The following is a 25,130-nucleotide window of genomic DNA, read 5'->3' on the forward strand; positions in this document are numbered from 1 at the left end:
CTTAGTAGGTTGCTGCGTAGGAGTCCCAAAAGGTCCAGTGTCAGAGCATCAGAAATAAAAGTTATACTTTTGGCACTCAAAATAAATAAAATAAATCCAGGAGATGACATGCACCTCATTGGACTTAATCCATTGTATGCCAGCCATTAAAACTGAGTTAATTCCTGGAGTTCATCTTCTTTTAAAACCCAACATCAGACCTGGGTAGAGTGGAAAAGGGAAGGGTAAGAACCTGTCAGATTTGTACTGCTGCCTATGTCCTCACTGGGGTGATTTGCTCTCGTTTCCTGACCCAGTAAACAGGGACACAGAATAGTAAAAGTTTAGCAATAGTTCTAACCCTTTCCTTATATAAAAACTAAAACAAAACCTTTGACTGGGGTTGGGCTTTAATCATTTCTGTTATATTACAATCAGCAGATTTTTCTTTTGAAGCAACTTTAGGAAATGTTTTTTTATATAGAATATTGAGCTACAAAGGGATATTGTAAATGTAGGTCAATGCCTACATGTACACCTATTAACCTTCTACTAATATAGAAAGTTTTTTTGTGTCAGGAAATCCTTTGCCCATACAATATGGGTTACTTGTGTCATAGAAAATTTTGTGATCGAGTCTTGGAAGAAAAATGCTGACTCTCGCATATTACTAGCGTTGCTGTCATTTTATTAAATTTAAATTTATGGGGATTTCCAACTTAAAAATAGTTTTTTAAACAGTGCATATGTATCTTTTGTTAAGAGAAGAAAATTGTATGGAGCTATACAGTAAGACAACTTAAATGCCAGGGACCCAGTCAGTATTTTTATTTGTCCACCCAGCTTGCACAATTAATTCTAAATCTATATAATGCACACTCAAGGCCTTGTGCTAATGTTTTATGCTTCAGACATAACATCTTGATCTGTGAAATTGTAAAATGGTATAGTAATTTTGCAGTAAATGTTGAATGATTTAGTAATTTGGAATAAATCATGAACAAAAATGTAAAATGTTTTAGTAAGTTTTTAAACAACAATATGCAAAACTTTATTTAAAAAAATCATCTGTCAAAGGCAATGTACATAAAATATATCTGTTTTCTATATGATTTACAACAATTGCAGTCAGACATAAAACAAACTGGATAAATCTCAGTTCAGCCATTACAGCACATCTACCTAGGTACACCCAGATGTCTGCATCGCTGTCTCTCTGACTGCAAACAGATTCCTGCACAGATGTGTTAAAGTGGAACTTTACCCATAACAACTTGATAAAAAAAAAAATAAATGTTCTTTATCAAGAAACATACATTCCACATTAATAATTATGCTACCAAATTTAGCGGTGTGCTGTAAATTGCCTCCAACCTTGTTCCTGTCTCTTCTTGGTGGAGGCTGCCATTTTGCTGAAGCTCAAAGCTCCTAAGCAGCAGTAAATCTTTAGGCAGTTATCAGACCTCTAACAGCTCTGATTTGCAACACAGTGCCTAAAAATAGAGAGCAACTGAGCATGTGCAGAGCACGGTGAGACAGTGTATTACTGGATTTTACACAATATAGACACTTATTTGTAATGTTTTACATTGCTATACTTGCAAAAGGGTCCAGCATGAAGTGATCCATCAGGACTTAATTTTTTGACTAAAGTTCCACTTTAAGCACAATTGTGGCAGGGCCCTGAATTCTAAGGTGCAGTTTGGTTGGAAGAATTAAAACTTCTGGACAATCCATGAAAAGATCACCAAGAAAATGTATTCTTTGACAAACTATGAAAGCGTACCAATGAATAAGTGCACTTTTACCTCTTTTTATACTTTGTTTTCGGACAGCTCAAGCATTTTTACTTGATGCCCTCCTCTTGTCTTTTTTCAGTTGGATCATCAAAGGTTTTGCCAGTTCAAATTAAAATATATTTCTGTAAAGGCCATGACGTACCCTCTTTATGGACAGTTATATCCAAGAAAGAATTCCTGGCATCCCCTAATACAGCCTTTCTCAACCTTTTCAACACAAAGGAACCCTTGAAATAATTTTCCAGTTTCAGGGAACCCCTGCAAAAATGACTATATCTACAACTCATGATACAATACTGTGATAGTCAGTGGGAAGAATGCTCCTTAAAGTTGTGGTCATTGGAAAGAATTACCCCCTTATAGTTAGCTAAAAAGATCAATGGTGTCAGTGAGAGGCAGACTTTGCTCTTTGCTCAAGGAACCCCTAGCAACCTCTGGAGGAACCCCAGATCCATGGAACTGGGTTGAGAAACTCTGCCCTAATAGGAACATTCTCAATAGGTTTGGCCTTGATAAACCAAGTTGGGGTGAGCAAGGAGATTTACATCTAAATGTATACCAGATATTCCTTTTTGTATAAAATAGCAGAACACATGGCAGCCTTTCTCCTCCTACATCCAACACATTTAGCTTTGTAGATGCTTTTAAGTTGAAGGCATGTTAATAGAAGTGACTACTTTAATCTTCTCAATAGAATTTATTTGCCATAACCTCACTGCATTTATATGATGATGTTAATTTTCAAGATAAACTCTTAGGCCTCATGTACACTGCTGTGTTCAGGAGCATTTGGTGTACTTTTGCCAAAGCCCCTGAACTTAACTCTGATAAAGGTCTATGTGTGCATGGACACACAGGCTTTTACTGAGCTTAGCAGCAGCATTAGCCAGAGTACTTACAGAAGAATTGACTTCAGGAGAGGAATGTTTTGCCCAAGAAACGCCAAGGATGGCAAAAACACGTTTAACGCTTGGGCGTTTATTCATTTCAATGGCAACTATTCTGGCCAATGAAATGAATAAACCTCTAGGTGCTAAACATGCGGCTAAATGCGTTTACACAAATTTTTGCAGCGTTTAGGGCTTTTCTGCTGCCAGCAGAGTTAACGTCTATGGCATTTCCAGTGTACATGTAAAATCACCATATCTTAAGGTTCTATGATCTGTTTTGTACTGAACCTATACAAACTGTGTAATTTTTCTTAACAAAATAGCAGTTTCAAACACTAGCACTTATTTTTGCTATGGTAGACCCTAATCAACCAGGCATAATAGTTACCAATTCATTAATAATTACTTCTACAGTGGTCTTGTCTCCTGCCAATACATTGCACTGGGGACCAAGGATGTTTGTGAAATGCCCTTCATCCCTTTACAGTCTTTAGTGGCCGATGGGATGCTTGGGAGCTAGTAGGTCATAGCTTTGAAGTTGGAGCATAAAGAGAGTGACAGAATCTCTTTAATTCCAACTACCCCTTCCTATTCCCAGCAATCCCCTGCTTCAGCAGTCCTTACCCTATATAAGCTCCATATTGGTTGATGATGTGATCCCTCTCACATGACAGTGTTCAGACCTGGTGAATGGCTGCTCAGAAGCACTAAGTATTTTATGGCGGCTCCAATGGAGCAATAGAGTAGTGGGGGATGATGGCAAGGGTAGGTAAAAGCAGGTAAGGGGTTGGAATCTAAAAAGACTCCGAGCCTTGAATCTCTTCAAAAAGACAGTCACTTCACCCTCTTGGGGCGAAAGGATACTTACCTTATCTGAGCTTCATCACCACCTCCTCCCTGCTTTATCTGAGTTCTTGCGGTATTACTGTAATGGAGAAAGAGAGCACCTAGAAGCTTACTCCTGGGATAGTGAGGCAATTAGTGAGCATAGATGGGTGAGTATACCTGGCTGGGAGGGTGGGCTATCAGGAACTAATGCCACCCAGCCCCGAATAGGCAAAGTGACCTTTTCTCTTCAAGTCAAACTTCTTAGTGTTTTCCCAAGGCACTTTTTAAAAGAACTGTATCACTCACTGATTCTATATGCTACATGGCTGCTGCAGGATGTGCCAGCTCTGCATCTGTGGGGCTCCCTTGAATCAGTTAATACTGACAAATCCTCTTCCACTGTGCCAACTACAAAAACCTAGTTTTACATTTAGCTGTGGGTACCTAGGTGTCTTACCAATTAATTTATACCCAGTCCCAAATACATATGAGCTGTAGATCTCAAGGTGAGTAATAGATAAAACCCTCCTTGAACCTGGCTCCAGGAATGTGTTGTTTTTTTTTTTAAATCGGTTTTAGATTTTCATGTAAGAATGTGCATTTTGGTAGCAAGTCTCAAGCCCTGGCCAGAGGGACATACCTATGGATATGCAGAGCTCGAATGCATCCTACTTTCATACCAAAAGTGATCCTGGGCAGAGCACAGCTCAAGAAGCTAGAGATCCATGGTTAGGACACAGAAGAGCCAGGAATACCAGAATTGGTAGGAATCTACTCCAAAATAACTTGTAGCTCTGTACACTGGGGGAGCTGGGAGAGGCAACTGCCTGATCATCAGGATGGACACTTGTAGGCAGGTGAAGTCTATTTTCTCCACTTCAGGTGGCACTCAATCGCAGCGGCATTGCAGAGGGAGAGGAAGCCAAGAGGAACATAGTTCCCCTATGGTTACTGGGGCAGCAACCCGGTTGGTTGCTGACTGCCCATGTGACTCTGGTGGCCATCATGGTCTGGCAGAGTATTTTTAAGACTGGGTTTGGAGGGCATTTCATGTGTGGATAGTGCAATGACAGGTCACCCATCTGTCAAGGAAAGTCAATAGAGATAGGGAAAGGTTTTGGGCGAGTTGGGACAAGATAAGGGCATGCTATCTTTCCTAAGAATCCTCCCTATTGAGCTTAGATTAGCCAGGCTGCATTCTGCTATCTGAGACAAATGCTGTTAGTGCATCAGAACCTACTGCACGCTACGTTATTGCACAGAACTGTAAGTGTTCCCAGCCAGGTGCCTTCATGCTGTGTTGTTTCTTTCATTGAGCCATATCTTCAGTACACGTTTTGTTAACTGCAACCGGTGTGTTCACTGCCACCACACCACTTTGCACCCACCCACATACTCTTTACGGAAAAAACAGGAAACAACAAAACAAGCTTAGTTTGCACCTTTGCCATCCCTTACAGACCAACCTAACTTGACATCCATTCCCTAGACCTCTCTGCCCCACAGCCAGGCAGGGAATGCAGACCAAATGGATGTCCAGAACAGGCTTATATAGTCAGGACAGTGAAAAAGGATTGGTCACCAGCTTTAGAACAATGAGCTAATGTTATTTGGGGAATTTAAATGCAGCTTACCACACTAGGGTCACCCATGACTGTTGGGGTTTATCTGGAACAGAGGTTCACTAGCATTTGTTGGTAAAAGGTCAGCATAAGCACTCTTTAAGACAAGTCAACACTGGAAGATCTCATATTTCTTTCCTGAAATTGTACCTTTAACCAATGACTTTACATGAGTTCACTGACTTAACATGAGATTCCAATTTGAAAGGTGGAGAGAAGTTTAGAATCCTGATATATTGTACCTAGTGAAGTGGGGCCATGTTGGATGATCTGCTTTGGTGAATTACCAAGAGATTAACAGTCTTTATAGTCCACTTTGGAAATGTTCCACAACTGGTAATAGTTGTTACAAAAAGTATGTTTCATACAAAGCAACAGATATTTTTCCTGCTCCAAAACCATACAATGGTCTCTTTTTCCATATTCCAGGAGAAGCATAGTCCCATCTATGCAACAGGTGCATCAATTTTCCGCTCTGGTTTTGAGGATGCAGATACTTCATTGGTATTGCAAGCTGCAGTGCTGACCCAACAAGGCCAAGCTTATCAGGCTGAGCCTACAGAATTGCTGGGTCTTCAAAAGGCCTTTTTATTTGGTTCATAGTCTTTGTTTATTTTTCTCTGCTTGTCAATAGTCTAGAGTCAACTCTCTGTGTGCATTCATTTCAATGCTAGTGTAGTTCTGTGGCGTCCTGCAGGAGTAAAGGATAAAATGGTTAATCCAGCAGTTTCATTTGAAAGCACTATAGAAACACAACGCTGTCTTTCATTATAAGCTGTGTTCTGGCAAAAATCTGAAACTATTTCCACTATTTCTCATAGCCTATGCTGAAAGGATAAGGCCACTTGATGTGTGTAACGTGCTTTGGCACTTTTATGCGCATCAAGCACTTGGATGTTAATTCATTTTATTGGCCAGAAAAATAATTTAAATAAATTAATGCTCAAGTGCTAAACACGCCTAGCATCACATGCATCAAGCATTTTTTCTGCCAAAACGCCACTGCTCCTGGACACGCTGACAGTAGGTTTTTTTCTACTGCTAAATGCCAACTGTCTCCAAATGCCTATGTGTGCATGGACACATAGGCTAACATGCAAGGGCTTTTAGAGGCAGAAAAAAAGTCAAAGGACAAAATCTAATATTCTCTGTGGTCTCTGCTGACGCCAAGGATCTTGTGCACTGATTTTTGGCTTCTTGATTGGCTGTCACACCTTCATAATTACATAGTTAGCTTAGCTGAAAAAAGACAAAAGTCCATCTAGTTTAACCATAAAAAAAAGTTATAATCCTACACCCACAGTTGATCCAGAGGAAGGCAAACCCCCCCCCCCCCCCAGAAAATCATGATCCAATTTGCTCCTGCAGGTTAAAAAATGCCTTCCTGATCCCCTAAGAGGCAATCAGATATTCCCTGGATCAATTTTACCTATAAATGTTAGTATCCAGTTATATTCTGTTTATCTAGGAAATAATCCAGGCCTTTTTTAAAGCAATCCACTGAGCTGTCCAGAACCAACTCTTGAGGGAGTCTATTCCACATTTTCACAGCTCTCACTGTGAAGAAACCTTTCCGTAATTGGAGATTAAATCTCTTTTCCTCCAGACGTAAGGAGTGCCCCCTTGTCCTCTGTGATGACCTCAGGGTGAATAAATCTACACAAAGTTCACTATATGAACCACTGATGAATTTATACATGTTGATCATATCCCCCCTTAATCCCCTCTTCTCAAGAGAGAATAAATTCAATTCCTTTACTTACAGCTGAGCTCCTCCATGCCTCTTATCAGTTTAGTTGCCCTTCTCTGTACTTTCTCTAGTTCCAATGTTTTTTTTGTGAATTGGTACCCAAAACTGAACTGCATATTCCAGATGAGGTATTACTAATGATTTGTACCGGGGTGATATGATATCTCTCTGTCTGGAGTCTATACCTCTTTTAATACAAGAGAGGATTTTGCTAGCTTTAGAAACCGCAGCTTGGCATTGCATGCCATTATTAAGCTTGTGATCTACCAGAACCCCCAGATCCTTCACCATTGATTCCCCCAGTTGTACTCCCCCTTCAGCTTCCCAGAATCCTTTGGTAGTGATCACAAGAGCCATGTCTTAGTATAATTTGGCCTAACTAGGCATCATATGGATGTGGATTTTCCCTCTTTACAGAAAAGGGTAAGCTTTCTAGGATTTTCATATTCATTGCATGATGTTTGCATGCTGTAAATAACTATATAACATGAATATGTCAGACTTAAAGCTGAACTCTGGGGAAAAAAAATCTTTCCCATGCAATAGGACTGTGCCCGCACTGCATGGGTTAACTGCTCATTTTTGTCTAGGGGTTTGTAGAGCGGAGACATACCCACCTAATCCACTGATCTTCCAAGTGCAAGACCAGTCCCTGTCATTCCTGCCCCCCCTTGCATGCTAGTAGTCTTGTGCATGGACTGTTCCTGACATGTCCAAAAACCAGCTCTGGACGTGAAACCGGTAGGAACAGTCCACCGCTGGATGTGGGGGAGCACTATTTTCTGAATGATTGAAGGACCAGGTAAGTATAGCTTTTCTGTGTGCCTCTGGACTAAACGAGCAGTTAACCCATGAAGGTCAGGCATAGCCCCACTGCATGGGAAAAAAAATTCATGGAGTTCGGCTTTAACGTGAAACCCCATAAAAAGCACAACGCATGTCTAATTTACTCAGATACTCCAGTTAGGATAAATCAACAGCTTACATTTAGATTTCTTTATAGAGCAGCCGCAGTCTGAGTAGAAAACCCAGTGTCCTCCCAGCATGTTGCATAGAAAGACCCTTACTCTCTGTGTGGAAGTAGTGGTCTCTTCGCAGAAGTTCAACATGCTCCCTGCTGAGTCAAAGCTAGAACTCTCTAATCAGCTAAATTCATATGTTCTGCTGGTTGGAGAGCTCTAGCTTTGACTCAGCAGGGGCGTAGTGGAACCTATGCAGAGAGACCGAGATCAAGGGTTCTTCTCAAACCACGTTGGCAGGGGACAAGCTGACCATTGTAAGCACGCCATTGATATAATAATTTTTCCCATCTGTCACTTTTGCTGCATGTAAAGGAATATATAAATAAAGCTTGTGCAAATAAAAAAAAAAAAAAAAGGATTTATAGTGAATACTACCATAACAATTATTAACCCAGTTCAGGTACCAAAATATAATATTTTTCATTATAAAAAGGTGCCTTAAACCTGCAACTCTGACCTATGTGTCTGCTCACCTCTTGCGTAGGTAGATTATAAATCCGACTGCTCCACATATTATTAGTAGCAACAGCAGCACAAGAAGACAGACCTGCCAAACCTTAAAGGATCCTGCCAAAAAATAAAACAGGTTAAACAATTAGATTTTAGTGGGTTTCAGCTGGTGTTCTACACCTCATGCAGAGCAGCAGTTCTCGTCATTTACATCCAGCACATTCAAAATGAAAGGAGGGCAGGTTTCACAATGAAACATTGGTTGTGCCTGCAGTGCTGTGCTGAGTTATTATTGTGCCAAGCAAATATGTGCCCCCCCCCGCTCTGGGCTGGATTATTTTTTAAGCAATATAGGCTTTTGCTTAGGGCAGGGCCATTTTTTCCAATAGGCACTGTAGGCATGTGTCTACAGGCGCCTGTCTGCAGGGCAGGACAGCCCATGATACACATGTATGGGGCTCGGGCTGGGTATCCCGATGGGTATCCCGAGGGGCCCCGGTCAAGGTTGCACAATGTCTGTCCAGGGGGGTGAGCAGAGTATGCAGCCATTGTTGTCATGGCGCCGCATGGTGTGTTTTACAAATAACTGAGGACTGGAGAGGTTATGGCCATGTGCGGCATGAGAGGATCTACATCACAGGAGCTCCCGTGCTGCAGCTGATCCTCTCCCTGGCTGCAGTATTGCCTGAATCCGCTACTCCATCCTCTGCCTATAGTTGCTCACAGTCCTGCTGTGCCCTCCGGTACACTCTCTTCCCATCAGCCTGACAGTATGACATTAAAGCAGAAAGACACAGCGAGTAAAGCGGGCAAGTATGCTAAACCAGTCTCTGACCATGTATAGTATCATTCCTGCAAACTCTAACCATCTCTTGTGCCATGTCTGCAGTCTCTGACCATCTCTTGTGCCATGTTCGCTCTCTCTGACCATCTCTTGTGCCATGTTTGCTCTCTCTGACCATCTCTTGTGCCATGTTCGCTCTCTCTGACCATCTCTTGTGCCATGTTCGCTCTCTCTGACCATCTCTTGTGCCATGTTCGCTCTCTCTGACCATTTCTTGTGTCATGTACAAAGTGTGTGACCATTGAAAGGATTAAATGGAATATAAACTGAATCCATTTTGTATACACCAATACAAGATGCTCGTTTAGCATACATATATATGAAATTTGTACAAACAAAACTGTCTATGCCATCTTCATGTAGAAATGAGTGTTTTTGCAAACTTTACAAAAAAACAGATAAACTTTACTCTCATTTCTGAAAAGCTGTAACCACAGCTTGGGCATTGGGTCAGATTATAGCCATGGTCTGGGCGTTGGGTCAGATTATAGCCATGGTCTGGGCGTTGGGTCAGATTATAGCCATGGTCTGGGCGTTGGGTCAGATTATAGCCATGGTCTGGGCGTTGGGTCAGATTATAGCCATGGTCTGGGCGTTGGGTCAGATTATAGCCATGGTCTGGGCGTTGGGTCAGATATGGCGTGACAGATAAAGCAGAAGAGTGAAAATGCAAACCTCATACAAATAATTGTTGAATTGAGGTAAAAAAAAAACGTACATGTATTTGATTGGATGGTCTGAGGGTGTGTTTGCCCAAAGACTACAGTATAAAAACCCTGATGTTATGCCAATAAAACTGAAGTGTTTGCAATCGCAACTGAGGTGACTTGAGTGCATTCACTTTCCGAGATCTCGTAGCTGTGTCCAGGTCTGACCGTTGGTATCTTGAGGGGGCCCCCGAGGAACAGGAAAAAGACCACCTACCTACTTACAACCATCTCTTGTATCATGTACAAAATCTCTGACCTTCTCTTGCGCTATGTCTGCAGTCTCTGACTATCTCTTGTGCCCTGTCTACAATTTCTGACCATCTTCGGTGCCATGTACACAGTCTCTGACCATCTCTAGTATGATGCCTGCAGTCATTAACTATCTTTTGTATCATGTCCGTAGTCTCTAACCATCTCTTGTATCATGTCCGCAGTCATGGAGAACTCTGAGGACTCTGATGTAAGGGAAGCTCTGGGGACTCTTGTGTAAGGGAGGGTTCTGCTGACCAGAGACCCCCTTACATCAGAGTTCCCCTTTACACCACAGTCTGAAACATTCCCTTTAACACATATAAAAATATTTATTTCAAAATATTCTATCAGTATGGGCTTTTTGGCGGGGGGGGTTGCTTCAATATTCTTTGCCTATAGGCTCCTGACATGTAAATCCAGCCCTGGCCTAGGGCACCAAGGAAAGGGGGCATCAGAGTTTTTCCTCTAGATATAATGCCCTCAAAGTGGAAGCCAGCACGCTCTTTATTGCAGAACAGACATGCAAAGTCTCTTCTGTAATAAATGAAATAATCCTACCTACCTGCTTGCACTCTAGTTTAGAATGAACGCCAAGCTATACATGTGCAGCTCAGTTTAAGTTCCGGCATGGATCCTGTGTATTGGGATGTCTGACCTGCACATTAGCAGTAGTGTCATCTTCCTGCATCGGCCAATCAAGATGGCCACAGCCCAGCACTGGGACGTAGCCACATAGAAGATGACAGCAAAGGAAAATCGGACTGTTGAAGGAGAGGTTAGTACTGCAGACTTTAGGTCTGCTTTAAAGTAATATTAAACCCTCAGCACTTTTAGCTCAACGCATTAAACATAATAAAACAAACATTCCTCAGCAAACGATTTGTTAAAATTCCTATCCCAGCTTTTGCAGTTTACAACTTTCAATGTTGCTGGCTCCTGCTCTCTCAGTACTGCTTCCCTTGAACACCTGCTCTGCACAGGGAAGAGTTAAGAATGAGCAATGCAATCTCCAATCAGGCTGTTAGTTTGGAGGAGGGAGGATGAAGAGGGAGAAGCAGGACATGCTTTGTCACCCTAGGCCAGTGATGGCGAACCTTTTTGAGCCCGAGTGCCCAAACTGCAACCCAAAACCAACTTATTTCTTTCAAAGTGCCAACACTGCAATGAAACCTGAATATCGAGCTTTTGGTTTAGAAAAAACAACTCGTACAGTAGTGCAAACTAATTAACAGTACAGGGATGACCAGAGACTGCGGACACAGTACAGGGATGACCAGAGACTGCGGACACAGTACAGGAGATGACCAGAGACTGCGGACACAGTACAGGAGATGACCAGAGACTGCGGACAGTACAGGGATGACCAGAACTGCGGACAGTACAGGGATGACCAGAGACTGCGGACACAGTACAGGGATGACCAGAGACTGCGGACACAGTACAGGGATGACCAGAACTGCAGACAGTACAGGGATGACCAGAACTGCAGACAGTACAGGGATGACCAGAGACTGCGGACACAGTACAGGGATGACCAGAGACTGCGGACACAGTACAGGGATGACCAGAGACTGCGGACACAGTACAGGGATGACCAGAGACTGCGGACACAGTACAGGGATGACCAGAGACTGCGGACAGTACAGGGATGACCAGAGACTGCGGACACAGTACAGGGATGACCAGAGACTGCGGACACAGTACAGGGATGACCAGAGACTGCGGACACAGTACAGGGATGACCAGAGACTGCGGACACAGTACAGGGATGACCAGAGACTGCGGACACAGTACAGGGATGACCAGAGACTGCGGACACAGTACAGGGATGACCAGAGACTGCGGACACAGTACAGGAGATGACCAGAGACTGCGGACAGTACAGGGATGACCAGAGACTGCGGACAGTACAGGAGATGACCAGAGACTGCGAACAGTACAGGAGATGACCAGAGACTGCGAACAGTACAGGAGATGACCAGAGACTGCGAACAGTACAGGAGATGACCAGAGACTGCGGACAGTACAGGAGATGACCAGAGACTGCGGACAGTACAGGAGATGACCAGAGACTGCGGACACAGTACAGGGATGACCAGAGACTGGGGACACAGTACAGGGATGACCAGAGACTGGGGACACAGTACAGGGATGACCAGAGACTGGGGACACAGTACAGGGATGACCAGAGACTGGGGACACAGTACAGGGATGACCAGAGACTGGGGACACAGTACAGGGATGACCAGAGACTGCGGACAGCACAGGGATGACCAGAGACTGCGGACAGCACAGGGATGACCAGAGACTGCGGACAGCACAGGGATGACCAGAGACTGCGGACAGCACAGGGATGACCAGAGACTGCGGACAGCACAGGGATGACCAGAGACTGCGGACAGCACAGGGATGACCAGAGACTGCGGACAGCACAGGGATGACCAGAGACTGCGGACAGCACAGGGATGACCAGAGACTGCGGACAGCACAGGGATGACCAGAGACTGCGGACAGCACAGGGATGACCAGAGACTGCGGACAGCACAGGGATGACCAGAGACTGCGGACAGCACAGGGATGACCAGAGACTGCGGACAGCACAGGGATGACCAGAGACTGCGGACAGCACAGGGATGACCAGAGACTGCGGACAGCACAGGGATGACCAGAGACTGCGGACAGCACAGGGATGACCAGAGACTGCGGACAGCACAGGGATGACCAGAGACTGCGGACAGCACAGGGATGACCAGAGACTGCGGACAGCACAGGGATGACCAGAGACTGCGGACAGCACAGGGATGACCAGAGACTGCGGACAGCACAGGGATGACCAGAGACTGCGGACAGCACAGGGATGACCAGAGACTGCGGACAGCACAGGGATGACCAGAGACTGCGGACAGCACAGGGATGACCAGAGACTGCGGACAGCACAGGGATGACCAGAGACTGCGGACAGCACAGGGATGACCAGAGACTGCGGACAGCACAGGGATGACCAGAGACTGCGGACAGCACAGGGATGACCAGAGACTGCGGACAGTACAGAGATGACCAGAGACTGCGGACCTTTGGGGAGGGAGGGGGAGCGGGTACCTGAATTTGACAGGTACCCGCTCTTACTTCCGCAGAGTTTTTTTTTATCTTACCTGTTCCTCGATCCAGCCGCGCGCTGTCTTTCCGGCTTCTGTAGTGTGGGCGCTCGTCGGACAGCCGGATGCCCAGTGCGCATGCGCGAGAAGCGCTGCGCTTTGTGATTGGTCCGGCGGCTTCTGGGATCTGTCATGTGTCCCAGGTACCGCCTTACCATTCACAAACAGCACTGCTTCTTGTGCATGCGCACTTGGGACCCGGCTGTAGTGTGCGTGAAGACAGCGCGCCGCTGGATTCTCCTGGCGTGCCCACAGATAAGGCTCGGCGTGCCGGCTGTGGCACGCGTGCCACGGGTTCGCCATCACTGCCCTAGGCTATGGAGCTGTTTGTTTCTATTGATACACAAAATGTAGGGAAACACAATCCTTGTCCCTGCATGCAAGGATGACTGCAACTGCAGATCAAACAGCAGCTACGATGGCAGCTTCCATGGCTGTAAAAGTTAAGAGGGTTTAGTTCTACTTTAAGTAAATATTAAAGTATAAGTAACAAAGTTTCTTACAGAGAAAGTGAGACATTATTAACGTCAAACTGGGAATTTTTTTAATAAAAGAGTTTTGAGTACATTTTTTATTTTTATTAAAATCAAAGTGTGAATTTGCGAGCTTCAAAGTGATGTTCAGTGAGTGAAAACAGATATAAAGTAAAAAAAAATTATTTTTAAATATAATTTATCAAAGAAAAGACTTTCCTCCTCATTTCTAAATAATAGGAATTAGTAGTTTTGATCCAAATTCAATCTGTTGATTGCAGTAAATAAAATGAAAAAAGGTTTAATTTAATATAGTTCGAGACCTGGCCTGGGGCTGACCTGGAAAATTTTCATACTTGATTACCATTATGGCCAGACTCATTCCCCTTGCAAACCTGATATTTTTAGGTCAATAGAACATTATAACTTGTTTATTCCAATCACAGCAACATCTAATGTTTCAATGAAATAGCCAGGTGAAGTTTAGGAGCCATAATGGGATTCTACAGATTGAGCTGCAAATACTTACATACTTTTTGCTCCAACCAGATTCCACAGATTAGGTTGCACATACTAACGTATTCTTTGCTCTAACCAGATTCCATAGATTGGGATGCATATACTCACATATTCTTTGCCCCAACTGGATTCCATAGAATGGGCTGCACATACTCGCATACTCTTTGCTGCAACCAGGGCCACATCTAGCCTGTCGGATGTTGGGGTGCAGTATAAAAAAACGTTAGTGGGGCAGAGGATGGGAGATCAGCAGGGAGGAAGACAGGGGTCACTGCTGGCAGGGCAGAGGAAGGGGCACAGCTCTTTCTCCCATCCCTGCACTGCACACAGCCTGGGCACAGGCAGCAAAGCTTCTCCTCCCCACACAATGCATAACTGAGATCAATATAGTGTCAGACTAAGACAGTACAGTGTCAGGCTAGGGCAGTATAGTGTCAGGCTAGGGCAGTAAAGTATCACATTAGGGTGGTATAGTGTCATATTAGGCCAGTATAGTGGCAGGTTAGGGCTGGCTTTGGGGTGTGGAGGTGAGGGGCACAACTAAAATCTAGGGGGGCATAGCCCACCCCAGCACCCCCTCTAGGTCCGGCCATGGCCGCAACCCATTCCCAACACCCAATTCTATTAACTCATTGGGAGTAAGGGAAACACCTGGTACAAGTAATCCAGCCCTGTGCTGACACAGAGCTTTTTCTAAGAAAATGTTTTTGGGGGGATAGCAGTCCCCTGGAGAAGACCAAAAAAATCTAATGAACATATAAAATATTTATGAAGATTGGCACCTACAGTCAGGTCCATAAATATTGGGACATCGACACAATTCTAACATTTTTGGCTCTATACACCACCACAATGGATTTGAAATGAAACAAACAAAATGTGCTTTAACTGCAGACTGTCCGCTTTAATTTGAGGGTATTCACATCCAAACCAGGTGAACAGTGTAGGAATTACAACACTTTGCATATGTGCCTCCCACTTCTTAAGGGACCAAAAGTAATGGGACAGAATAATCATCATAAATCAAACTTTCACTTTTTAATACTTGGTTGCAAATCCTTTGCAGTCAATTACAGCCTGAAGTCTGGAACGCATAGACATCACCAGACACTGGGTTTCATCCCTGGTGATGCTCTGCCAGGCCTCTACTGCAACTGTCTTCAGTTCCTGCTGGTTCTTGGGGCATTTTCCTTTCAGTTTTGTCTTCGGCAAGTGAAATGCATGCTCAATCGGATTCAGGTCAGGTGATTGACTTGGCCATTGCATAACATTCCACTTCTTTCCCTTAAAAAAACTCTTTGGTTGCTTTTGCAGTATGCTTTGTGTCATTGTCCATCTGCACTGTGAAGTGGCGTCCAATGAGTTCTGAAGCATTTGGCTGAATATGAGCAGATAATATTGCCCGAAACACTTCAGAATTCATCCTGCTGCTTTTGTCAGCAGTCACATCATCAATAAATACAAGAGAAGCAGTTCCACTGGCAGCCATACATGCCCACGCCATGACACTACCACCACCATGCTTCACTGATGAGGTGGTATGCTTAGGATCATGAGCAGTTCCTTTCCTTCTCCATACTCTTCTCTTCCCATCACTCTGGTACAAGTTGATCTTGGTCTCATCTGTCCATAGGATGTTGTTCCAGAACTGTGAAGGCTTTTTTAGATGTCGTTTGGCAAACTCTAATCTGGCCTTCCTGTTTTTGAGGCTCACCAATGGTTTACATCTTGTGGTGAACCCTCTGTATTCACTCTGGTGAAGTCTTCTCTTGATTGTTGACTTTGACACACATACACCTACCTCCTGGAGAGTGTTCTTGATCTGGCCAACTGTTGTGAAGGGTGTTTTCTTCACCAGGAAAAGAATTCTTCGGTCATCCACCACAGTTGTTTTCCGTGGTGTTCCGGGTCTTTTGGTGTTGCTGAGCTCACCGGTGCGTTCCTTCTTTTTAAGAATGTTCCAAACAGTTGTTTTGGCCACGCCTAATGTTTTTACTATCTCTCTGATGGGTTTGTTTTGTTTTTTCAGCCGAATGATGGCTTGCTTCACGGATAGTGACAGCTCTTTGGATCTCATCTTGAGAGTTGACAGCAACAGATTCCAAAAGTAAATAGCACACTTGAAATGAACTCTGGACCTTTTATCTGCTCATTGTAATTGGGATAATGAGGGAATAACACACACCTGGCCATGGAACAGCTGAGAAGCCAATTGTCCCATTACTTTTGGTCCCTTAACAAGTGGGAGGAACATATGCAAACTGTTGTAATTCCTACACCGTTCACCTGATTTGGATGCAAATGCCCTCAAATGAAAGCTGACAGTCTGCAGTTAAAGCACATCTTGTTCATTTCAAATCCATTTTGGTGGTGTATAGAGCGAAAAATGTTAGAATTGTGTCGATGTCCCAATATTTATGGACCTGACTGTATGTCCTGATGAAGTGGTCCTCACGAAACGCGTAGACAGAACTACTATTTGTTATGGCGCTCCAATTCTTCTTTGTATTGGGTGTGTTTCACCTTTATTGTCTTTTAAATTGGTATAATAAATATTTTGTATTTTTCTAAATCTGTGTATTTTTTGTTGTGGTCTCCTGAGGGCTATATTTAAATATATATATATATATATATATATATTCCCAATATTTTCTATATATATGCTGTGTCCCTCCTCTTCTCTCCTCCCTTCTCCAAGCTAACAGAATGGCTGGAGACTTTGGAGGTTCGAGGAAGCAGCACTGAGAGTGCAGAAGCCAGCAGCATTTAAAGTTATAAACTGCAATTACTTGGGTAAGAATTTGGAAAAATGGTTTACTGGGGAATTTTTAATTTATTGTGCTCAGTGTGTTTAGCTAAAAAATGCTGAAAGTTTAATACTATAAATGCATTGAACTGAACAGGATAGATCTTGTCTTGGCAAAGCAATTCTTGATTGTTTGCTGTTGGTTACAACATCTATAGCACTACAGACCTAACACTCTTTATTAAAAAAAAAAGGCCAGAGGATACAACTGTGTGCATAAAAAAAAAAAAAAAAAAAAAAACATATTGGGAAGCTATGAGCCTAAATGCAGAGGAGGCATGGTCTTGATCATCCATCATTCCTGCCTGAGCTATCATCTAGGTTGTATTATAAATAGTCGAGGATTGGATGTCTCTCTTTGGCTCCATATTAAAATCATGTCAGTAGCAGAAAGACAGAGGTCAAGGAATCAAGCCAAGTACATGGCTATCCTCCATATTAAAGGTCAGACTTGAGGAGGAAAAAAAAAATTAAAGGACCAGACGATATGGAATCTTCATATTCATTTACAAATACTGTCTGTTATTCTTGACTAAGCATTTGTAACTGCAAGTCACTTTCCAACAGGTTTGCACTTTGACATCTATTTATAAATATATAAAATGTATTTAGCGATAGGTAAACCTCCTGATGTATGGTCTTGGCTCATTGTATTTATACATGTAACGGGAGTCTATACAGCTTGTTCTGATTCAGTAAAAGAGTTTGATCTCCTCTACAATGCACAAAAAGCCGTTCTGTACTGAAGTTTAGGCTCCATGCACACTAGAAGCTAAAAAGTGTTATCCTATGTGTCCATACACACTACTTTAGGCCATTAGCGTTTTTTGAGCCTCAGCATCTAGAAGCAGAAAAAAAAAAAATAGTTTTTTGGAGCGTTTTTCCAGCAGAAGAAAATGCTAAATTGCTCCTAAACGCTACTAAATTGCTCCTAACAGCTTTTTTTCTACATGTACTGTAAAAACACTAATAAAGCGCTAATGCTCGTAAATGCTCCTAAACGCTACAAAAAATGGTATTACCAGCGATTTTTGTCAAGTGTTTTTTCCAGCGTTTTTTGAGCTTAAACAAAAAGCTAATGTGCATTGAGCCTTAATGACGTCAAAGATGACGGGTGTCTTAAACTGGCCTGGCCACACATGTACAAAATTCTCTTGTTCAACCCTGAATCTATGGATTCCACTATCCGTGCTAAATAGTGTGGAAGGATGAATTTTCCACTGCTCGCAATTGTACTATGACCACCGACACCTGTGGCTGTCGGAATACTTGAACAGAGGCTGCAGCTGATTGGTGTGGAGGGTGGAGTGAAAGAGAAGTAAGCATGGGTTCTTGAAGAAGGGGAGAATAAAGGAGAGATGAATATGGGCTGCTGTGGAAGAGAAGAGTGAAGAAGAGGAGAGTATGGACTGCTGGGGAAGGGTGGAGTGAAGTTGATGTGAGTATGTGCTGCAGGGAAGGGTGGAGTGAAGGAGATGTGAGTATGTGCTGCAGGGAAGGGTGGAGTGAAGGAGATGTGAGTATGTGCTGCAGGGAAGGGTGGAGTGAAGGAGATGTGAGTATGTGCTGCAGGGAAGGGTGGAGTGAAGGAGATGTGTGTATGTGCTGCTGGGGAAGGGTGGAGTGAAGGAGATGCGAGTATGTGCTGCTGGGGAAGGGTGGAGTGAAGGAGATGCGAGTATGTGCTGCTGGGGAATGGTGGAGTGAAGGAGATGTGAGTATGTGCTGCTGGGGAATGGTGGAGTGAAGGAGATGTGAGTATGGGGTTCTGGGGAAGGGAGGAATGAGGGAGAAATGAGTATGTGCTGCTGGGGAAGTTTGGAGTGAAGGAGAAGTGAGTATGTGCTGCTGGGGAAGGGAAGAGTGAAAGAGGTGAGCATAGGCTGTTGGGGAAAGGAATAGTGAAGGAGAGACGAGTATGGGCTGCAGGGGAAGGGAGAGTGAACGAGGTGAGCATAGGCTGTTGGGGAAAGGAATAGTGAAGGAGAGATGAGTATGGGCTGCAGGGGAAGGGAAGAGTGAAAGAGAGGTGGGTATGGGCTGCTGGAGAAGCTAACTTGTTTCTTTGTCCTGCATAGGCAAAGAACAGGTCCATTTTAAGTTATATTATATATGCTCCCCTTTCCTATCACCGAAAAACTACCAAAAGCACCAGAAATCCTTTAGTTGCCAGTGTCAGGACATGTGGTTGCTGTTAAAGGGCAGGGGCTCTATTCACTGACTGGCTGACACTGCTTGAATATACACTATATTGCCAAAAGTATTGGGATGCCTGCCTTTACACGCACATGAACTTTAATGGCATCCCAGTCTTATTCCGTAGGGTTCAATATTGAGTTGGCCCCGCCCTTTGCAGCTATAATAACTTCAACTCTTCTGGGAAGGCTGTTCTATCGGGTTGAGGTCAGGACTCTGTGCAGGCCATTCAAGTTCCTCCACCCCAAACTCACTCATCCATATCTTTGCTTGGACTTTGCTTTGTGCACTGGTGCGCAGTCATGTTGGAACAGGAAGGGGCCATCCCCAAACTGTCCCCACAAAGTTGGGAGAATGAAATTGTCCAAAATCTCTTGGTATGCCAACGCCTTAAGAGCTCCCTTCACTGGAATTAAGGGGCCAAGCCCAACCCCTGAAAAAACATCCCTATACCATAATCCCCCTCCACCAAACTTACACATGACACAATGCAGTCAGGCAAGTATCATTCTCCTGGCGACCACCAAATCTAGACACATCCATCAAATTGCCAGACAGAGAAGCATGATTCTTCACCCCAGAGAACATGTCTCCACTGCTATAGAGTCCAGTGGCGGCGTGCTTTACACCACTGCATCCAACACTTTACTTTGCATTTAGTGATGTAGGGCTTGGGTGCAGCTTCTCGGCCATGGAAACCCATTCCATGAAGCTCTATATGCACTGTTGTGCTAATCTGAAGGCCACACAAAGTTTGGAGGTCCTTAGCTATTGACTCTTCAGACAGTTGGCGGCTTCTGCGGATTGTGCATTTCAGCGTGCGTTGACTCCGCTCTGTCATTTTACATAGCCTACCACTTTGTGGCTGAGTTGCTGTTGTTCCCAATTTCTTCCTCTTTGGCATAGTACCACTATTAGTTGACCAAGGAATATTTAGTAGCAAGGAAATTTCATGAATGGACTTATTGCACACGTGGCAACCTATCACGGTACCACGCTTGAATTCACTGAGCTCCTGAGAGCGATCCATTCTTTCACAAATGTTTGTAGAAGCAGTCTGCATGCCTAGGTGCTTAGTTTTATACACCTGTGGCCATGGAGGTGATTGGAACACCTGAATCCAATGATATGAAGGAGTTTCCCAATACGTTTGGCAATATAGTGTATCTCTGAAAACTCCCATGTGATCCAGAGCCATGGCTGTGCTGAGGTGCAAGAGTGGGAAAGAGAAAATTTAGGTTTGCTTCTTAAAGGCAAACTCCATTGAAACATGAAGGTTTTGCATTAAATCTAAGCCATGGTCTTACTGCTTAATATCTCTAAATGGACAGTACTGGGTACTCACTACCTCAAAAACTACCTCTGGGAAGCTCTGTACTTTTGTTACCTTGTCTCTTTTCCACCATTAGGCATCCTGTAAAAGATCCAAGGGATTTGTCCGGGAAGGTGAAGCCCTCAGAATGATTGACAAGGTCGTTGTTCCATCTCTGTATAAGGAGTTGGTCACTGTGAGTACTCAAGATGTCTCCGGAGAGGGACAGCTTGTCCTGCATACACATGATATTCAGTTCTAAGGGGAAAAAAATGAAAGATTGGATTCAAAAGCAAGTAGTCACATAAAATGAGCTGTTTTCTGAAAATTGGAGGATGCGGTTTTACTTGCAGTAGCCAATAAGACAAAAGCTGTATTTTTTATTAATCAGTTCTATTATGTTTTGTAATTCTGAATAGAGTGCCGAAGGGTTAGAATCCCAGTCATATTTTTTATTTCTGTCTGTGTCTATGTTAGGGAAATTTACTCTCCCACCAGGACTTAATTTTAGGGAAAAGGTTAAATCTAAGTGAAGATCCATGTTCTAGTAACAACTGTCTTAGAGGGCATTTTCAGCACTGTGGGGATATCTATCTCTATTCCTATTGTGCATATGGGACAGAAAGTGAAGGGAACACAGATGACAGAAAAATGTATAGGGGTTTTAACCATATCTTATTTTAAAAAGTTTTGGTTTCAGATATATTTTGCATAAACTGTAAAAAAAAAATGTTCCCTTTTTTGCTTGGTAATTTATAGAGACATGCCATAGGTCATACTGGCCTAGTTCCCCCCCATGTTGAGTAGAGAGGTGTACAATGATAGTAGTGGTAATGCAGAGAGGTCCTAGACAACCAGAAATTACTATTTCAACAGAGGCTGCCTCTTATTAAGTCTCTCCTCCAGCTGCCACAAAAAGTCTACAAAGTTAGAAAACCTACATCTAATTAGGTCACAAGTTTTTACGGATAGTGGAAGCCCATGAGTGTGCATTGTGGGTTGCAGCAACACTTACTAGCAACCATGAATCTAGGTTGTACAGATGGTGGCACAACTATCTGCATGAGCTTCAGACATCTGCAAAACCACAACTGACATATACAGTAAATGTTAATCCTGCTTTTTGAGCTTTGGGTCCAAAGATAAGGTCTTTGATCATCGTACCCATGAGATGACCCTGGATACAAGAGATCTGATTTATGTAAGGCAAGAATAGGAGGGTACTAACCTTGTATATATGAAGGAGGTACAGTACACGAACAGTGGTTTTCAATGGAATGGCTCAGTAGGATTTTAATTCTGTCCATTGTAAAAGGCTCCATTGTCATCCATTCGGAGCAATCTAGTATCAAGATAACAGATGTTTTTATTCTGGCAGGTATCTACAGCAATGTTTAAAAACTAATTGCAAGTTCCAATGTAGGAAAACAAAGTGGCTTTTAAATTACCTAGGTTGGAATCCTTCATACAAAGGTCAAGTTTTATTGAGGTGACTGTGGAGGGACACATGTTTTCTGAGCCAGGACTGGGTTGTTGGACTGGCAGTAGTGCAGTAGAGGATCCATCGGAGAGACTACAGCGGCTTAGAGACACTAGCCTAAAATAGCACAAGAGAGGCCTTGAAGTAATGACATAATATAACTGAAACGAGACAATCACTGTAGCCACCTAAAAATCATTTAGGTTGACGTTTAGGTATGGGTGCACCGTGGTGCGGAGGCAGAGAACACACCAAATCCGGTTACAATTAGCAAACTTGTATTATAGGAAGGGTTCAAAGATACAACATAATAAGGATTACCTGTAGGTAAAGTGAATATCTCCTAAATGTGCACCATTTAGAAGATATTTACATAGTTTAGGCTTGACAAATCCCAGGTGCCAAGCCGCCATGATGACTAGAAATTTCACCCTGGCACCTGGGTTCACACAATCCCGCCCATTGACTTCAATTGGAAATCATGCCCCATAGGCTTCAATGGGAAAATGCCTCCCATAGACTTCACTTCGAAAACGCCTCTCACTGACTTCAATGGAAAAACTCCTGTCAAACCTATGTGAACACTTATCTCCGCATGCCACTCTAATCACTTGTGAGTCTGGAACGCACCGCTACAAACTCACACAGAACCCTTTTTGTAATGTTTCAAAACAAATCCAGAATCACATATCTGTGAACCAGGATGGCTCCATTCACACCTGGGCATTTTGGGATCGCAGCAGAATCGCTGTAATAACAAAACGAAGGTTCAGGTGCCATTGTTTTCAACGGTGCTAAAATGTACTGCAGTTTTTGCAATGATTGTTGTGTGGCAAATCGCATTGCATGTAGACCTGGGCGATGAAAATCCACTCTACACTAAAAAAACATGGCTCCTAACTTTTTTAGCTGGCTCCTAGATTCAATGCAAATTTGTCAAGCCCTGACATAGGTACATAGTTGGTAACAGGCTCGGACTAGCCATAGGGCATACTGGCCATTTGCCTATTTCTCTAATGCCACCGCTGAATGATTGCTTCCTCCGCTCCCTCCTGCAGGCATTCAGCGGCGGCATTATAGAATTAGATGGATCGGCCCCCCTATGTGCCGCCCAGGTGGCACTGGCCATGCTGCAGGGGGCCTGTGCGGCTCCTCTATCTTTGCAACCATGGAACCCGTAGGGAGCAACAGACTGCCTCTGGTTTCTCCCCAGGGGGCAGTGCAGCCTGGCTGATGTGTCCGGCATGAAACCTCCTGTGGCTTGCAAACCCGATGGCGTTTCTCCCAGCTTGGCAGCCTCTCCACTGGCCGACCGAGATGGTGGATGGGGTGGAGGGGTGGCCATCTTCATTCACATGTATGGGTGGCTGCTCTTGCTGGAAATGGTCTGGGACCGGGAGTAGGAGCATAGATGTCAATCCGGGAGTTTAACCTTCATCCATATGGTGAGTAAGTCCTGCAGCAAGCCCCTCCATCTGCAATGCAGCAGCTTCCTATTGTGGTTAGTGCACTTCATGCTGTTCTCTGCTCCCCCCCCCCCGTAAACTTCTCACTGCTCCCCTTCCCAACTGTATACTGCCACCCCCTCTGTAAACTGCTCATTCCCCTCTCCACTGTATACTGCCCATTGTCCCCCTCCTATACTGCTCACTGCTCCCTCCCCACTGTATACTGCTCCCCCCCCATATATTGCTCACTGCTCCCCCCATATACTGTTTACTGCCTCCCCCTGCTGTATACTGCCCACTGCTCCCCTTTCCCGTATACTGCTCCCCCCCGTATACTGCTCACTGCTTCCAACCCCCACTGTATATTGCTCCCCCCCGCACAATGTATACTGCTCTCTGTCCCCCCTCATTGTATAATGCTTCACTTGTGGAGCTTCAGGGGGCCCATGCAGCCTCCCTGTCACTAAGGGCTGCGCCAGGGGGGTGCTACAGAACTCCCAAAAATATTGCTAGCACCCGTTGGCGGAAATACTGGAACGCAAAGGTCACACTTGCTGCAGAATATGTAAAAGGATCCCACATCAGGACCTTAATGAAGGGCCCCACAATGGGAGTAAAGGATCCTGGGATCAGTGGGAAGGACCCTGGAGGGAAGGGCCCTGGGACCAGAGGTCAGGGGAGTCCTTCATAATTTTCTTGCACCAGGGCCCTCAAGGTTCTAGTTATGCCTCTGCTCCAATCCATCTTCTTTCTACTGCCCCTGGGTCACTGTACTCATTCCTGGTCCCCCTGTGCTCTCCCTCATTTTCCCCCCTCCCCCACAGCACTGCCGGCTGCTGCAAGGGATGTGGTCTGCTCAGTCTAAAATGCCTGGGCCTAATGTTTTGTCCCAGTCTGGGCCTGGTTGGTAACATTGAATAAAGACACCAGTCCATCCAGTTCAACCTGAGTGGGTGGGTGGGTGGGTGTGTGTGTGTGTGCTCATGTAAAAGATCCTATATCCCTGTATATTGTGTTCACTAAGATGCCCATCTAAGAGTTTTTCTTTAAACTATAAATACTTCCCTCTGACACCACTAACTGTGGAATTGAATTCCATATCCTTACCACCCTGACAGTGAATAACCCCCTACGCAGTTTAAGTATATTGCGCTTATTATTAATATTATACAGGATTTATATAGAGCCAAACAGTTTGCTCAGCACTTTCATATCTCCTCTTATGAGTCTTTTCTCCAGGGAGAATAAGTTTAGTGTTTGTAGTCATTCCTCATAACGGAGGTCCTCCAGCCCCCTTATTAATTTTGCTGCCCTTCTCTGGACTCTCTCCAATTCCAGCACATCCTTACTGAGGATTGGTGACCAGAACTGGACAGCATACTCCAGATGTGGCCGAATCAGAGTTTTGTAAAGTGGCAAGATTATAGTTTTGCCTCTTGAGTAAATCCCCTTTTATATGCATGCTAATATTCTGCCAGCTTTGCTTGCTGCAGCTTGGCATTGCATGCCGTTGCCGAGTCTGTCATCCACTAGGACCCCCAGATCTTTTTCCATCCTGGATTCCCCCAGAAGTTCTCTCTCTAGTGAGTAACTAG

At 44.1% G+C, this 25,130-nt stretch overlaps 1 protein-coding gene across 3 annotated transcripts in view; it reads right to left on the minus strand.

The window, feature by feature from the left end:
- Positions 1–646: 646 nt before the first annotated feature.
- The window catches only part of LOC149473178 (uncharacterized), a 74,172-nt gene continuing 49,688 nt past the window's right edge, over positions 647–25,130 (minus strand). For all 3 annotated transcript variants that reach the window (XM_089682892.1, XM_089682886.1, XM_089682901.1), the window contains 5 exons: positions 22,056–22,204; positions 21,836–21,949; positions 20,683–20,865; positions 8,364–8,457; positions 647–5,809 (listed from right to left, as the gene is read on the minus strand). In XM_089682892.1, coding sequence (XP_089539018.1) covers positions 5,746–5,809; positions 8,364–8,457; positions 20,683–20,865; positions 21,836–21,949; positions 22,056–22,204 — 604 coding nt within the window. In that variant the 3' untranslated portion in view covers positions 647–5,745. The remainder of the gene's footprint in view (positions 5,810–8,363; positions 8,458–20,682; positions 20,866–21,835; positions 21,950–22,055; positions 22,205–25,130) is intronic.

The sequence above is a fragment of the Staurois parvus genome, unplaced genomic scaffold (genome assembly GCF_062004578.1).
Source record: "Staurois parvus isolate SC_StPar_1 unplaced genomic scaffold, SC_StPar_1.0 ptg000018l, whole genome shotgun sequence".
Lineage (NCBI taxonomy): Eukaryota > Metazoa > Chordata > Amphibia > Anura > Ranidae > Staurois > Staurois parvus.